The sequence below is a fragment of the Manis pentadactyla genome, chromosome 4 (assembly GCF_030020395.1).
Source record: "Manis pentadactyla isolate mManPen7 chromosome 4, mManPen7.hap1, whole genome shotgun sequence".
NCBI classification, from domain to species: domain Eukaryota; kingdom Metazoa; phylum Chordata; class Mammalia; order Pholidota; family Manidae; genus Manis; species Manis pentadactyla.
The window spans coordinates 112,093,937-112,110,757 of NC_080022.1; the positions used below are offsets into that span (position 1 = coordinate 112,093,937).

General features: G+C 37.7%; 1 protein-coding gene across 3 annotated transcripts in view; it reads left to right on the plus strand.

The window, feature by feature from the left end:
* Positions 1 to 6,667: 6,667 nt before the first annotated feature.
* Positions 6,668 to 16,821, plus strand: part of SETDB1 (SET domain bifurcated histone lysine methyltransferase 1) — a 31,143-nt gene continuing 20,989 nt past the window's right edge. The window contains exons 1-3 of one of the 3 annotated variants that reach the window (XM_036905212.2): positions 6,668 to 6,800; positions 7,949 to 8,223; positions 8,894 to 9,045. In XM_036905212.2, the coding sequence (XP_036761107.2) occupies positions 7,964 to 8,223; positions 8,894 to 9,045 (412 nt within the window). In that variant the 5' untranslated portion in view covers positions 6,668 to 6,800; positions 7,949 to 7,963. Of the gene's footprint in view, positions 6,863 to 7,948; positions 8,224 to 8,893; positions 9,046 to 16,821 lie in introns of all 3 variants that reach the window. The other 2 variants (XR_008997121.1, XM_036905211.2) reach the window with 2 other exon arrangements.

Sequence of the window (16,821 nt, forward strand, 5' to 3'; positions counted from 1 at the left end):
CAATTCCCTGGCGAGATTCCCCGGTCTGGCTATCACAGGTCAGGGAAGTCGCCCCAGGAGGGAAGGTGGGGAGTTTTTAAGAGAACAGGGAAGGGAGGGTGAAGTGGGCCGCTATTGGTAGGTGGGGAATTTTTTATTGGCTCAGGGTTGGGTGATGGACAGCCAGAGGTCTCCTCCTTCTGGATGGAGGGGGTCTGCATCCAGGGTTTGTCGGCACGTCATGGGACTGGAATCCAGGAAGAGCTGTTTGTTCCTTCCTTATATGGCACGGGGCTACTTGGTGCTGTCTCTGCTCCGCCTGCATTGTCCTCGCCCTTCTCCCTCCAGTGCCTACAGCCTTACAGAAACTAATATATAATACATCAGACCTTTTAAGAGAAAAGAGAAAGAAAGAATAATCCCTACTCTCCAAAGTCTGCAGTTAGGGAAATTTGGTAGACTAGACTATGGTCAACTGGCAGGAAAGTCCGTAACAGAATTCACTAGAAGGAAGGGGCACATCTCAGCCACTGACCAAGGCTTCAACACAGGTTTGGCTGAAGAGGATTGCTCCTGGCACTCTAAGTGATAGAGGCTGAAGCTCTCAGATCCAGCCAGCCATGCTGGCCAGATGTTCTAGGCAACAGTTACCTAGCATGTGAATGTGAACTAAGAGAGCCATAACCTTGAAATATAAGTATGGGGCATCACATGAGCTTGTACAGGGACTTGGACCAGCATGCAGTCACTTCAGAGAAGATACATATCCATCGGGCCATGATGGACCAGGCTTTAGCAGCAATACCAAATACCATGCACTGTTAGCAGAGACTGATAATTGTTCCTGTCTTCTGGAAGCAGGACTGCCCCCATTCTTGGCCTGAGTAAGTTACCAAAATTATCTGAAAATGGAGGCAGGGAAGCCAGAGCTTTCCAGTGGAGTACTAGACTTTGCCTTCACCAAAACAGAAGGTGCTGTATCAGTTAAACTATAAGGTGGGTGGGGTGGGAGTGGGAATTTGTTCCCTGATATGATGAAAAGAAATTCAAGACAAAGTGCAGGTCAGGGTAAAGTGGAATCAAATTAAGATTGATGTCAGTTCTTGAGGGCTACGGTGTGTTCCCTCAAGGAACTCAGAAATTAACCTTTCCCTACCCCTTAAAATAAAATGTAAGACAAACACACTAATGAGAGCATCAATATATAGCCACTGGAGAGTCACAGATTTTACTGTCATCTGCCTTTCCCTAGTAACCTATCCATGAGAAAATGTATTAGAAGAAGTGGGCCATCTGTGGAAGTAGAGAAAGAGGAGCAACCCACGGCAAACTCACACAGGGGCAATATGAATGCTCTTTAGGAGAGAGGGCAACTTAGCCTTTGGACAGGGGAGTAGTATATCCAGTCCCAGTGGCCAGATAGTCGTTGGTGTCTTGACTCAGGGAGTTACAGTCCACAGACCTTCTCTCTATCTGTTTTTTGGGTATTTTTTATTAAGGTATCATTGATATACACTCTTATGATGGTTTCACAAGAAAAACAATGTGGTTATTACATTCACCCTTATTATTGAGACCCCCCCCATACCCCATTGCAGTCACTGTCCATCAGCGTAGTAAGATGCCACAGAGTCCCTATTTGTTTTCTCTGAGCTACACTGTCTTCCCCATGATACCACACACACCATGTGCACTAATGATACCCCACAATCCTTTTCTCCCTCTCTCCCCACCCGCCCTCACACATCCCTCCCCTTTGGTAACCACTACTCCCTTCTTGGAGTCTATAAGTCTGCTTCTATTTTGTTCCTTCAGTTTTGCTTCGTTGTTATATTTCACAAATGAGGAAAATCATTTGGTACTTGTCTTTCTCTGCCTGGCTTATTTCACTGAGCATAATGTCCTCCAGCTCCATCCATGTTGTTGCAAATGGTAGGATTTGTTTCTTTCTTATGGCTGAATAATATTCCATTGTGTATATGTACCACACCTCCTTTATCCATTCTCCTACTGATGGACACTTCAGTTACTTCCATATCTTGGCTATTGTAAATCGTCTATCTGGTTTTATTGTCCATTATTATCTGATAATCTGATGTCCTTTCACCCACCTTAAACTAGTAGTTTACAGATCCAACTGGTCTGCAGAGTTTTATTGGGCCAGCCCTTCCCAGTATGTAGGTGTGTGTTGGGTTCTATATTTGGTTAGTGAACCACATTTTAGAATTATTATAGAAGTAATAAATGCACATAGTAAAAAAATTTTTTTTTCAAACAATACCTAAGGATAAAAATGCAAGAGTTTCCTAGACACTGTTTTATTTCCAAATCCTTCTTTGAAGAGATAACTGATGTTAAGGTAGTCTGTTTTTGCATGTGCATTTATCTTTCTATAACTTTTACTAGTCTTTTTCTTTTTAACATTATTGAATAAACTATCCATTTTCATGTTTCAAAACTCAAAAGGTATAAAATAGGTGAAAAATAATGGTGAAAACCCTTATTCCCACTCTTGTCCCCCACCCTTCCATTTGCCCTCTTCAGAGACAACCAGCATTAATTTCTTATGTATCCTTCCAATGGTATTTTATGTATATGTAAGAAAAAAATATATTTTTGTCATTACTTACAAAAATAATAGCATGCTATACACTACATTCTATACCTGCTTTTCTCAATAATATACCTTTAAAGATAACATCATATCAATTCACAGCTTCCTCAGCATTTTTTTCTTAAATACAGCTTAAGTGTATTCCATTGTTTCAGAGTGCCATAATTTGTTTAATCAACCCCTGCTGATAGAAATTTATATGGTTTCTGAATATTTTGCTCTTTCAAACAGTGTTACAGATGATAATTTAGCACTTACATCATTTCAAAGGTTCACATATTCAAAATATGCAATTTTGGACATTATGTGGTTTAATTCCTAGAACTTGAATTTTTGGTTTAAAGAGTATTGGAGAATTTATAAATTTTTTTTAATTAGGTGTCAACACTCAGAAGCTTTCATATAAAAAATATGAATTAATTACCTAGTCTTACTAAAATTCAGATTCTGATTCAGTACATCCTGAGTTGGGTCAGAGATTTAGAATTTTTTAAGTTCACTTAAAAATTGGAGATTGTATCTATCACATAGGACAAGAATTAGCTGGAGCTAAGTAGCAACTGCTTCCTATAGGTGAGACACGTATTTCCAGGTGACCACAGTCCTCACCCACCCCATTTTGCTCCTTGTTACTTTCCTGACGCCTGAAAACCTTTGAGATTTTTACCCCTATCTTGTTTTATTTTGATTTTGAGATCACCCAACAGCTTTTAGATTATAATATAATTTCCCTTAAGTCTGTCAATAGGGAAAGGAACATTTGGCATTCCAAGGTTTTGACTCCTGTGCTATGATTTCTCATGGTCATACCGTTGTGATTTTTCAGTGTATCCCAGTGGATTGCAAGAGTGAATGGTCTGAACACACCAACATGAGTATTCCAATTGGTGTATCAGTTATTTTTTACTTTATATTATTAAACTGGCGATAAACTGTCTACCTCAATAATTTGTAAATTTTAATGTGATTCTTGTATATCAGGGCCTGATCATCTCTGACAAGAGTTTGTCTTCAGACCTTAACAAAAACAAAGTCAGAGCTTGGCTCCCTAAATATCAAGGCCCTGCCCTGGAAAGGATTACACAGCTCAAACCTGCTTTTCCTACAGAGCTTCTCAACTTTTAGTGAGCAAACAAATTACCTGGTTTTACTAAAATTTAGATTCTAATTCAGCACATCCTGAATGGGGTCAGAGATTTAGAATCTCTAAGAAGCTACCTGATTGCTTGCTGAATAGCAAAGCCATAGAAGTTACTTTCTGAGTCCTACTTCTGATTTCTACAGGACTGATCACTTCAGCCTTCTTAGAGCAATGAAGAAATCAGACTGGCATAGGATGCCCCAAATAGCTCCTATCCTCCCAACCCACCCACATACATCAGAAAACTGAAAGAATCTAATTAATAGAAACATAATCAGGGCAAAGCAAAGATTTCCCCTCATTCATCACACATTACAGGGCACCACAGGTACAAGGCAGTATGTCAGGCATGATGGGTAACAAATGATTAAAAAGGGACTTCAGCCTTGAGTTGATCACAAACCAGCAGAGGAGACAGATATACACAAATAACTGACAAGGAGAAATAAACTAAGGTAATGGAAGCACAGAGGCAGGAATTAATTCTGTGGGGATGAGTGATGGTCTAGGTCACAAGACCAATAATAACATGGACATCACCTGGAAAAATGTTGGACTTGGAAATTATCCAGAGGTAGTGTGGAACTAGTAGTCTGTGATTCAACAGGCCCTCAGATACATGTTAAGCCCTCAGACAGCATGTGGACTCTCATACATGCTAAAGTTTAACAACTACTGGTCTATGAAAACTCAGAGAAGACATTTGAATTGGATCTTAGAGAATCAATATTTCACCCAACAGAAAAGAAAAGGGTATTCCTTCATTTTCTGTCTCGTGAACAAAAGTATGGAGTTATAAAAGTGAAATGTCTAAAAATGTTGGGGAAATAGCACATAATCAATAGTGTGAAGGGAGGAATGGGAAACATGGCCAGAGACACAAGTTGGGGCCAAATTATGAAGAGCCTCCAACTTTATACCATGAAGTTTGAATTTTGTAAACATAAAGAAATCAGTTTTGAAGCAGGAGAATGACATGATTAGAACTGTATTTAAGAGCGACATGTAGGATTGATCTACAATAAGGCTATCAGTTAGGAGCCTACTTTGTCCTGGCAAGAAATAAGAGCTAAACAAAGGCAGTAGACTAGGAAAATTAAAAAAGGAATAAATATATACAAACTAGGATAAATAAGCAATATTGAATAATGGTTTAAGATGACAAACTGTAAGGCCAAACTGCCTGACTCTAACACTTTTTAGCTCTATAGTTTTGGGAAATTTAACTCTGCCCCTCAGTTCCTCATTATTAAAAAAGACAGTAACAATTGTTTCTACCTCATAGGATTACTGTGAAGATTAAATAAATTACTAACTGTAAAGTGCTTGGAAGAATGCTTGATATGAAGTAAATACTCGATAAATATTGTGTTTGTATATGTGTGTGCATGTTTTATGGGGAATGGTATGTCTAAAATTTCTAGCTCAGGTTAGAAAATAATACCATGATAAGAAAAGTTTGGAACATGCTGAATTTCAAACACCTAGAGAACCTTTCATTCCTCTGTACCTAAACTTCTATCTTACCATCTGGGATAGTTACTTAGGGTGATCCCAGGAAACTGGTGGGCAGATGAAATGAGCAGAGATGAAAGTGTGCTCAGCAGAAAAGGATTTCAAGGCTGCTTGGGCCCTGTTTTCAGTCTTACATAGAAGGTTCTCATTTACAGTTTTTAAACGAAGTTAGGTTCAGTTAGTGTAAAGATAGCTGAACAAAGTAAAGCAATAATGAGATACTGTGGTGGCCAATAGTGCCCGTTCATCAAATGCACCCAGTTCTGCCTCCTTCCAGAGATGAAACATGACTGTTCCTCCTGACCCCCTTTTTTGGTTAGGTACGGTCTTATGATTCATTTAAGGCGATGAATTGTAAATGAAAGTGTCCTGAGTCACTTTAACTGCTAATGTGAGACCTGTGAACATTCTCTCCCTCTGGCATGGTTCCTGAGTAGCTATCACGAGTAGAGCTCCACTATCAACTTTCTAGAGATGAGCAAGAAATATATTTTTTGTTTTGAGCTTTCACAGTTGTTTCCACAAGATAACCTATTTTATCCTGATACAGGTACTATTTTAACACACGTCAAATTCTTAAAAATTAAATAGACAGTTAACAACATCCAGTCCAAATGAAGGTGTGAGGAAATAATTTCAGAGATTTGCTAGTAGGAGTAAACATTGTTTCAACCTTTTTGAAAAGTAATTTGACAGCAGATTCTATTAAAATAGAAAGTTTTTTTTTTTTTACTGAGATACCATTTTGGAGAATCTCTCCCACAGGAATAAAAGTACTATTTCAAAAGGATGTTACTGTTTGTTATTGCATTATTTGTAGTAGCTAAAACCTGAAAACAATCTAAATTTCTAAATATGGTTGAGCCATACATACTATATTATGCTATTGTCAAAAAGACAAATTTTTTCCTTTTTATTAACTTCAAGGAATGTTCACGTGTTAAATTAAAACAACACACAAAAAAATCCACATGCATGATTTTGCACGCACAAGCCTAGAAAACTAAGCTGTTTTACCTCAAGGGGCAGGAGTGGTAACAGGAGAGATAACCATGTTTTTCTTTTTATATCCCGATATATCCTTTGACTTGTTACAATTTGTATGACTTATGCAATAAAACTCAGGTAAAAGTGAGGAAAAGAAGTCTAAATTTAACAGTGCTTGTCTACTGAATACACGGTAAACTTAATTTTGCTACCGGTACGCTAGCTGGGAACCGTAGAAGACGCGGAATTTCTGTAACATACTCCAGGCCACGCCCACATAACCCTGCCAGATGCTGCTCAGACGTGTCCTGGGAGGCTCTGTGTTGACGCAGGCGTACTCGCCTGAGGGTGCCTAACCTCTGAGGGGCGCCAGCGGCCTTGGGTTTGACCCTGTCAGGCTCCCGTCGTGGTGACCGGAACGGCACCTGAGGTTTACTTCCGGGCGTCTCTTTTGCTAACCCAGTTCCCTCCCTCACGCTTCTACCCCTCCACCCTGTTCCCGTTTACGTTTTTTTTCGTTCTTTCCTATCGAGGCCGACCCCTGAGTCGGGAGTCTGGGGTCTGGTCAGTGAAAAGGACCCATTGTAGCTGGAAGCAGGGTGGTGTGGGAAACACTGATACTTGAGGTATTTGGAGACCAAGGACTTGTCTGGAATGCTTTGTTTGTGTGAGGAGGTCGAAGAAGAGTGGGAAGGAAGCCTTCCCCGAGAGGCGAGCGGGGGCGGGGTTGAGCGGGTTTGCGGGTGGGTGGGACGCACCCCTCAAATGGGTAGCTCCGGGGTGGGGCGGTGTGTGGGCAAAGGAAAAATGGAGGCAGTGGGAAGTGCAGTGGGGTCGCACGGCATTCTGGCATCGGTTTTGCTTTAGCCGTTTGATCGTAAAAGCAGTTAACACCAATATGTGGATTATTTGGATTGTAGATTTTAGATAGCCATATTTTATTACCAGATTACTTTGTTTCTCTTTACTTTGGGGAATCCTCTCTGCTGTAAGTTTTTGTGTGCTTAAGTATTGAGGCTTTTTAAAAAGTACGTTTCTGCGGGGGTGAGGGGAAAGAAGGGGATTGAGAGGTATTATGATTGGCACACATGGTGTGGGAGGGATTATGGGGAAGACAGTGTAGCCCAGAGAAGGCAAATAGTGACTCTGTGTGTGGCATCTTACTACGCTGATGGACAGTGACTGCAATGGGGTATGGGGTGGACTCGATAATATGGGTGAATGTAGTAACCACATTGTTTTTCATGTGAAACCTTCATAAGAGTGTATATCAATAATACCTTAATAAAAAAAGCAAGTTTCTACATGGAATCATTGTAATGTAAGGGAAACAAGGAATTAGTTACAGACCAACTCCTCTTTTCCAGGTGGAGGTATTTGTTCAAATTAGGCGTAACATGCAAACTGAGACAGCTTCCTCCGTAAATTGGTTCTTCCCAGTTTCCTAAAACACTGTTTTCAGTAGTTCCTTGTTTCATAATATCTGTTCTCCATGTCCTCTCAAATGTTTAGGTCTTATTCAGGCCTATGGTCTATAACATAAGACCAGAACTCTACAAAATGTCAGCATAATTCTGGAGAATGGGGGGAGAGAATCAAACTTAACTATATTTGATTAACAAGTAGCAGAGTAGGAATGAATTTTATTAGGAGATTGAATTCTCTGTTGTGTTTATAATGACTCCAAAGGTAATTTTAGTTTTCTGTTCCAGGTAGAGGACAACAGCATGTCCTCCCTCCCTGGGTACATTTGTTTGGATGCAGCAACAGCTGCAGTGGAGTCGGAAGAGATTGCAGAGTTGCAGCAAGAAGTGGTTGAGGAGCTGGGTATCTCTATGGAGGACCTTCGGCAGTTGATTGATGAAGAACTGGAAAAGATGGACTGTGTACAGCAGCGTAAGAAACAACTAGCAGAGTTGGAGTCATGGGTAATACAAAAGGAATCTGAGGTGGCCCATGTTGACCAGCTCTTTGATGATGCATCCAGGTGAGGACTGCATGGGAAATCTCTCAAACTGGCAGGAATTTTTAAAGTATAATTGTTCGTGACATTGTGCCTAGTACTTTATACTTGACAAGATAAAAATGTGTAGAGCTTTACTCTTCCCTCAAAGGTTAGGGTCCAAAATCTGACCTCACAACCACCCATATATAGAATATTCATCTATCAGAGGCTAATACATGATCAGCAGTAGGGAAGTCCAGGTCTTGGGTCTCTTCCCCTTCTTTTTCCTGCACTCTACTAAAGAACCGTTATTTTTGCTTTCTTAGTAGGACCACAACCACCTAGGGAGTAAGAGTTGCTGTCTTATGTAACTGTGGAGCATCAGTAAGTTCCTAGAGCCCTGTATCTAGAAGATATGTTTCTGGTGCCCTTATTGTCAGTTAGAACATATTTTCAAATAACAGCAAGGTAAATAATGAGGTAAGGTTGAAAGAACTATACTTTGAGCCTAGTTTGGATTTTTGAAGAACTAGTTTGAAACCACTATTTAAACATTTTTCTGTGAGAAAAGAATTTTAAATACTAAACAAATTCTTTGGAATATAGCCTATTTAAATTGAGGTCAGTTTATAGTTAAATATATATAAATTCTGATAGCTCCTACACCTACTCATACTGGCTTTGACTTTTTCTACATGTGTTCTAATATTAGGGCAGTGACTAATTGTGAGTCTTTGGTGAAGGACTTTTACTCAAAACTGGGACTACAGTACCGGGACAGTAGCTCTGAGGATGAAGCTTCCCGGCCTACAGAAATAATTGAGATTCCTGATGAAGATGATGATGTTCTCAGTATTGATTCAGGTAAGAAATAAGACTACAAGTAGGAAAGTCTCAGGATTGAAATTAAAACATGGGAAGGTGAACAGAAGAGAGGAGAAACTATTGTCACTAACTCCATATTTCAAACTGTTGGATTTATCTGTTAAAGAAAAAATTTGAATGTTGGTGGTATCATAGATGTTCCTATTCCTAGTTCCTGACTGAATTACCATCCTTTACCCAATTCTATGTAACCTCTTTTCTGAATTCCCATACTTTTCTGTATAAGTGGCATTAGCACATGTATACATCTCAGAACAGTAGATTGTTTTTTTCTATATTTTAACAGTTTTTAAGGTATAATTTATATATTATAAATCCACCCACTTAAAGTGCATAGTTTCAGTTTTAGTAAATTTATACAGTAGTCCACTCTTCACCACAATCCAGTTTTAGAACACTTGCGTCATCCCAAAGAGTTCCCTCAATCTTATTTGCCATCAGTCTCCATCATCACCCCTAGCAACTACTGATACATGCTTGCTTTCTTTTTGCCTTGTCTAGAAATTTCACATAAATAGAATCACAATATGTCATCTTTTGTATCTGGCTTCTGTCACTTAACAGTGTTCTTGAGGTTCATCCATGTTGCATGAATCAATAGTTTATTCCTTTTTTGCTGAATAGTATTCCATTGTGCAAATATACTATATGCTTTTATCCATTCCCCAATTGATAAACATTTGGGTTTCCAGTTTGGAGCAATCATAAATAATGCTGCTGTGAATATTTGTGTATAAGTCTGTATGTGGACATTTTGCTTCATCTATCATGGATATTCCACTAGGAATGGAATTGCTGGGTCCTATGGTAAGTATAGGTTAGAGTTTTTATGAAACTGCCATACTGTTTTTATAACATTTTACATTCCCACTGGCAAAATATGGGTGGATTCCATTTTCTCTACATCCTTGTCAATGCTTGGTATTGTCAGTCTTATAACCATCCTAGTGGGTGTGTGGTGGTATCATAATTGTAATTCTGGCTGCATTTTTTTAAAGGATATTGAGTATCTTTTCACATACTTATTGCCATTTATGTTGGTTCTTTTGAGAAATATGTGTTCAAGTCATTTTTTAAAAATTGGTTTGCCTTTTTTATTATTGATTTAAAAGACTCCTTATACTTCAGGTAGACTTTATAAATATCTCCTAGGTGTGGTCTTTTCATTTTCTTAATGGTGTTTTTTAAGAATAAAAATTGTTACGGTAAGGGTTGAGGGTGGTTTGTTTGTTTTGCTAATGGCTAGTTCTGGAGAAGACTGTCCTTTTGATACCCTTGTCAAAAATCAGCTGGCCATGTATATTAGGATCTATTTCTGGATTCTGTTCTGTCACATTGACCTACATGTCTGTCTTTATGCCAGCATCACGGTGTCTTAATTATGTAGCTTTATGGTAAGTATTAAAATCACTTAGTGAAAGTCGTCCAAATTTATTTGTATTTCATATATCTTCCAAATAAATTTTAGGATCAACTTGTCAGTTTCTACCAAAAAAAAATTTTTTTTAACTTGCTAGAATTTTTAATAGGAACTATATTGAATGTAAAAATCAGTTTGAGGATTATTACCTTTTTAACAAATATTGAGTCTACTAATACACAAACATGGTACATCTCTCTTAAGTATTTTATTTTTTCTGTTGCTAATGTGAATTGTATTTTCTTTATTTCATTTTACGATTGTTGCTAGGATATAAAAATACAGTTGAATTTGTGTATTGATCTCATAGTCTGTGACCTCACTAAACTCGCTAACTATTCCTAGCGAGCTATTCTATGTCCATGAAAGCTTTATGGATTCCTCGGAATTTTCTATAAGATCATGTTGCCTGCAAATAAAGTCAATTTTACTTCTTTCTTCCTAATCTGAATTTCTTTTATTTCATTTTCTTGCCTTATTGTGCTTACTAGAACCTCCAGCACAGTGTTGAATAAAGGTTTCAAGAGAAGACATCCTTTCCTTGTTCCTGATTTTAGGGAGGAAGCTTTTTGTCTTTAGGTGTTCATTACAATGTGAGCTATAGGTTTTGGGTAGATATCCTTTATCAGATGGAGGAAAGTGCTTCTGTTTCTAGTTTGCTGATAATTTTTAATCATTGCTGGATTGGATTTTATATTTTGTCAGATTTTTCTGTGTTGTCATCAGATGGTCATATGGCTTTTACCCCTTATCCTATTAATAGGATATATTACACTAATTCTTTTTTAGATGTCAAATCAACCTTGCATTCCTGGGATTAACCCCCAACACACTCCTTTGTCTTAGTGTATAATCCTTTCTGTATGTTGCTGTATTAGATTTGCTAATATTCTGTTAAGAATTTTTGCACCTATATTCTTGAGGGCTGTTGGTTTATAGTTTTATTGTGATGCCTTTGCCTTTGGTGTCAGTGTAATACGGTCTTTACAAGATTGCTGGGGAATCAAATAGTATTATTCTATAAATGTTTGTTAATTCAGTAGTGAGACCATCTTATTGTGGACTTTCTTTGTGGAAAGATTTTTTAAAGTAAGCTTTTTAGTTTAGAATAATGTTAGATTTACAGAAAAATCTCAAAGATTATACAGAGAGTTCCTGCGTACTTTTCACCAGTTCTAGTGTTTAATACCTTATGTTACCATGATACATTGAGCAAAACCAAGAAACAAACATCAGTACATTACTTTTATCTAAACTCCAGACTTTATTTGATTTCTGGGCTCTTTCTATTCCAGGATCCAATCCAGGATACCACTTTGAATATATTGTGCAAAGGTTTTTAATTATTAATTCATTTTCTTTATCTGATACGTCTATTTAGATTTTCTATTCCTTCAGTTTCATTAATTTGTGTTTTGCTAGGAATTTGTCCAGTTCATCTTGGTTATCTCAATTATTGCCATAAAGTTGTTCATAATATTCCCTTATGATCCTTTTGAAGTTCTGTAGGATATGTAGTGATGTCCCTTTCATTCCTGATATTAGTTATTTGGATCTCCTTTTTTTGTTGTTGTTTTTGGTTAGTGTACCAAATGTACCAACTTTTTTTTTCTTCAAGGAACCAGTTTTTTTGGTTCATTTTATCTACTGTTTTTCTGTTTTTTATTTCATTTATTTCTACTCTGATCTTTATTACATTCTTCCTTTCATTTTTGATTTGCTCTTCTAGCTTCTTGAAGTGGAAACTTAGGTAATTGATTTTAGATCTTTCTTCCCTTCTCCCATAAACATTAAAGCTATGAATTTCTCTTTAAGTACTGTGTCAGTGCAACTCATAAGTTTTTATGTTGTATTTTTATTCAACTCATAATTTTTAATTCCTTTTGATTTTCCTTTGACCGATGTACTATTTAGAAATACATTGTTTAATTTCTAAATATTTTAAGATTTCCCAGATTTTTCTGTTTTGAATTTGTAACTTCATTGATTAATTTCACAAAACATACTTTGTACTGACTAGCATATTTCTCTCCTTGAAAATGATCTATGTGTGCATCAAAAAATTTGTGTTCTGCCACTATTGGATGGCATGTTTTACAAATGTTGGTTAGATTAAATTGGCTGATAGTGTTGTTCATGTCTTCTGTGTCCTTATTAATTTTCTGTCTAGTTGTTCTAACAATTACTGGGAGCTTTGAAACCTTGAACTAAATTGTTGAATTGTTTATTTCTCCCTTCAATTCTTTCAGTTTTTGCTTTCTGTGTTTAGAGGCTCTGTTATATATACATTTCTAATTGTTTTCTCTCCCTGATGTACTGATCTTTTTATCATTATATCTCTTTATATTTCAAGTAATATTCCTTGTTTTAAAGTCTATTTTGTCCAATATTAATGTCATTTCCATCTCTATTGTGTTTCCTGTTTGCATATTGCATCTTTTTCTGTCCTTCCAATCTGTTTTTGTCTTTGCATTTGTGTATCTCTTGTAGACAGTATAGAGTTAGATCTTTTTTAAAAATCTGTTCTCACAGTTTCTGCCTTTTAATTAGAGTGTTCATTCCATTCATAGTTAATGCAAATCCATATGGGTGGATTTACATCAGCCATTTTACTCTTTTTACCCCCCATATGTCTCATATTTTTATATTCATATGTCTCTTCTTTTACTGCCTTCTTTGTGTTGAACCCATATTTCAGTAAATCATTTTAATTCATGTGGGGTTTTTTTGCTTTTTAAAAAGTGGTTGCATATTTATCTGATCATTATCTACTGCAAGCTAACACAATTATAGTAAAATATAGCAGCTTTGCACCAGTATAGCTCCATTTTCACTCTCTTTGTATGTTGTACTAGTGTCAAATATATCAAATCTACATCTGTTTAAAGCCAGCAATTTAGCTGGCTTTTATAATTATTGCCATAAGCAATCTTATGTTTAAAGAAGCTATGGGAAGAAAAACAGAAAATTATATATATATACTTACCCAGATGTTTATCATTTCCATTGCTCTTCATTCCTTCCTATGGATCCGAGTTACCATCTAGTGTTATCTTTTTCCAGCTGGGAAGATTTCCTTTAATACCTCTTTTAGTTATACTAAAAGTCAGTTCTCTCATTCTTTATGTGAAATATAGAAATCTTGATTGTCTGTTCTTTTGGCACTGTGAATATGCCATTCCAGTGCCTCCTGGCCTCCATTATTTCTGGTGGAAGGTCATGAGATTGAACCTTGTATGTGAGTTCATTTTGACTTATGGCTTTTTAGATTTTCTCTGTCTTTTGATTTTAGTATTTTAACAGATGTGTGTGTCAGCTTTGGTAATTTGTAATTTTCTAGTAATTTATCCAATAAGTTTTCAATTTATTGGCATAAATTTTTAGCAGAGCTTGACATTTAATTCAGGCCTTTTAGACATTACTACCTTGATCACTTTCAACTAGTGTTTCCAATACTTCTTTACAGAGGGAGTGCTGTTCTGTTCCCCATGTCTTAATTTGGTGACTTAAGAGTTCTGGAGATGGATGGCAGTGATGGTTCACAACATATGTATATACTTAATACCATCGAACTGTATTCTTAAAAATGGTTAAGATGGTAGCTTCTATGTTGCATTTTATCAAAATTTTAAAAGTTGGGGAAAAAGAATCAGATTTATAAGGACTAGGGAATACTTTCAAATATATTTTAAGTGGGGGATAAAAAGCAACACAAAGACTGCATATTGATTATGAATAAAAGGATGGAGTGGGGAGAGAATGCATATGTACATTTACAGAATATCTTTGGCCACAGAATAAACTGATAATATTGGTTATTTCTGAGGAGAGTAACTAGAAGCAGGGGTTGGAGGGAGACATTTTCCCCTACGTGTCCCTTTATAATGTTTGAATTTTTTACCACATGAATGTTTTTAAATGTACTTTAAAAGTAAAAATAAAAGCCTTACAAAATTAATAGCCATCCTTCCTCTTCAAATAGATAACATGTATTTGAGGCCTTTTATAGTTGAGGAATTTAGCCATAAACCATAGATGAGATATTTAGTCATAAACAGTCATAGCTCCTTAAAGATTGTGTACACATGCATAGCTATATACCTATTCTCTCCAGGGTTGGGTTTTTATCAAATAATTTTTATTCTAACTTTTAAAACAGTATTTCATTGGTATTTGGAGGTGTTACAGTTTATTTAATCATTTTGTTAACATTTGTTTATGATATTTATATTGCCCTCCCTTTTGCTTATTTATTTGGCTACCTTCCCCCCCCAAGTTTTATTGAGATATAATTGACATACAACATTGTATTAGTTTAAGGTTTGTAAAACTGTGATTTGATATATGGGTATGTTGTGAAATGATCACTGCCATTGCTTTCCATTTTTAGATGTATGTTATTAATCTCTAAAGCAACAATGTCCAATACAGTGGCCACTATCCACATGTGGCTATTTAAATTATGTCAAATGTGAAGGGTCTAGTATTTTCCAGAATATATAAGAAAACCCTTAGAACTCAAGAAAGAATAGAGAGACAACTCAGTTAAACACTTGGAAATGATTTGAATACATATTTCTTCAAACAAGATTTGTAAGTGGCCAATAAGTGAAAAGATGCTCAACATCATTGGTCATTAAGAAAATGCAAGTCGGATATTTCTCAAGATGGTGGAGTGAGTAGGGCAGTGGAAATCTCCCAAAACCATATATGTTTTGAAAATACAGCAAATACAACTATTCCTAAAAGAGAGACCAGAAGATACAATACAACAGCCAGGCTACATCTACATCTGCAAGAACTCAGCATCTCACAAAAAGGGTAAGATAACAAAGCCGTGACTTGGCAGGACCCGAGCACTCCCCCGACCCCAGCTCACCGGCGGGAGGAAAAGAATCGGAGTGTGGAGGAAGTGGAAGCACAGGACTGCTGAATAACCAGCCCTAGTAATCTGCACTGGGAGCACAGACACACACTGCATGGTGAACTGGATATTAGAGAAACGGGAAAGTAATATCAGAGAAACGGGAAAGTAATATCAGAGACTGAGACTGTGAACACGTCCCCACAGCCGGCTGCCCTGGGACAAAAGAAAAGCTGGCACTTTAAAAGTCTTAAAGGGACAAGGATTTAACAGGTGGACAAAATTGTCCTGACACACTCAGCCCAGCAGGCTGGGGATTTTAAGGAACTTCAGACTCCCTAACCCCCTGGGTGTCAACGCAGCTCTGAAGCCCCTCACAGCGATAAGCAGCCTGCTGTTCATTCCCCCCTGCCGGCACTGCAAGAAAACCAGCTGACCTGCCATTGGTGCAGACCAGCCAGGGAGCAGCCCTGCCCACAGCAACCACACAGAGTCTTCTCCTAGCACACAGCTAACTGGGCCAGACACAGAGGCTGCCGCCCACGTGCAGCTGCCCAGCACAGGCAGAGGACTCCAGCACAAAGTCTGGAAGGCATAAAGGGACACCATTCCCACAAAGAACACACAATGCTTGCCTCTGACCCCTGCCAGTGCCCTAGGCTATCCCGAGGGCCGCTGTGCCCATGGCCACTCAGGGGATTAACCCAGAGACTGCTCCCTGTGTGTGGTTAACCAGTACAGGCAGCAGAGAAGGGCAATGCGACCAGCAAGCAGGAAGGAACTTTGTTCTCCAAGCTGACACATGCATCACTCACCAACAATCAATTTAATTGCCATGAAAAGGCAGAAGAATCAGGTCCAATCCAAAACCACCGCCAGAGAGAAGGCCTGATGAGACCAATATAACCAATCTTCCTGAAAAAGAATTCAAAATAAAAGTCATAACCATGCTGATAGACCTGCAGAGAAATGTGCAAGAGCTGAGGGATGAATTCCAGAGGGAGATAACAGAAATAAAGCAAACAATGAAAGGATTTAAGAGCAGACTGGGTGAGGTGCAAGAGACTGTTAATGGAATAGGAATCACAGAACAGGAATACAGAGAAGCTGAGGCAGAGAGAGAGAGAAAAGGATCTCTAGGAATGAAAGAATATTAAGAGAACTGTGTGACCAATTCAAATGGAACAATTCACATTATAGGGGTACCAGAAGAGGAAGAGAGAGAAAAATGGATAGAAAGTGTCACTGAAGAAATAACTGCTGAAAATTTCCCCAAGCTGGGGAAGGAAATAGTCTCTCAGATCACCAAACAAGGGACCCAAGGAGGACAACACCAAGACATAATAATTAAAATGGCAAAGATCAAAGACAAGGACAGAGTATTAAAAGCATCCAGAGAGACAAAAAAGATCACCTACAAAGGAAAACCCATCAGGCTACCATAAGACTTCTCAACAGAAACCTTACAGGC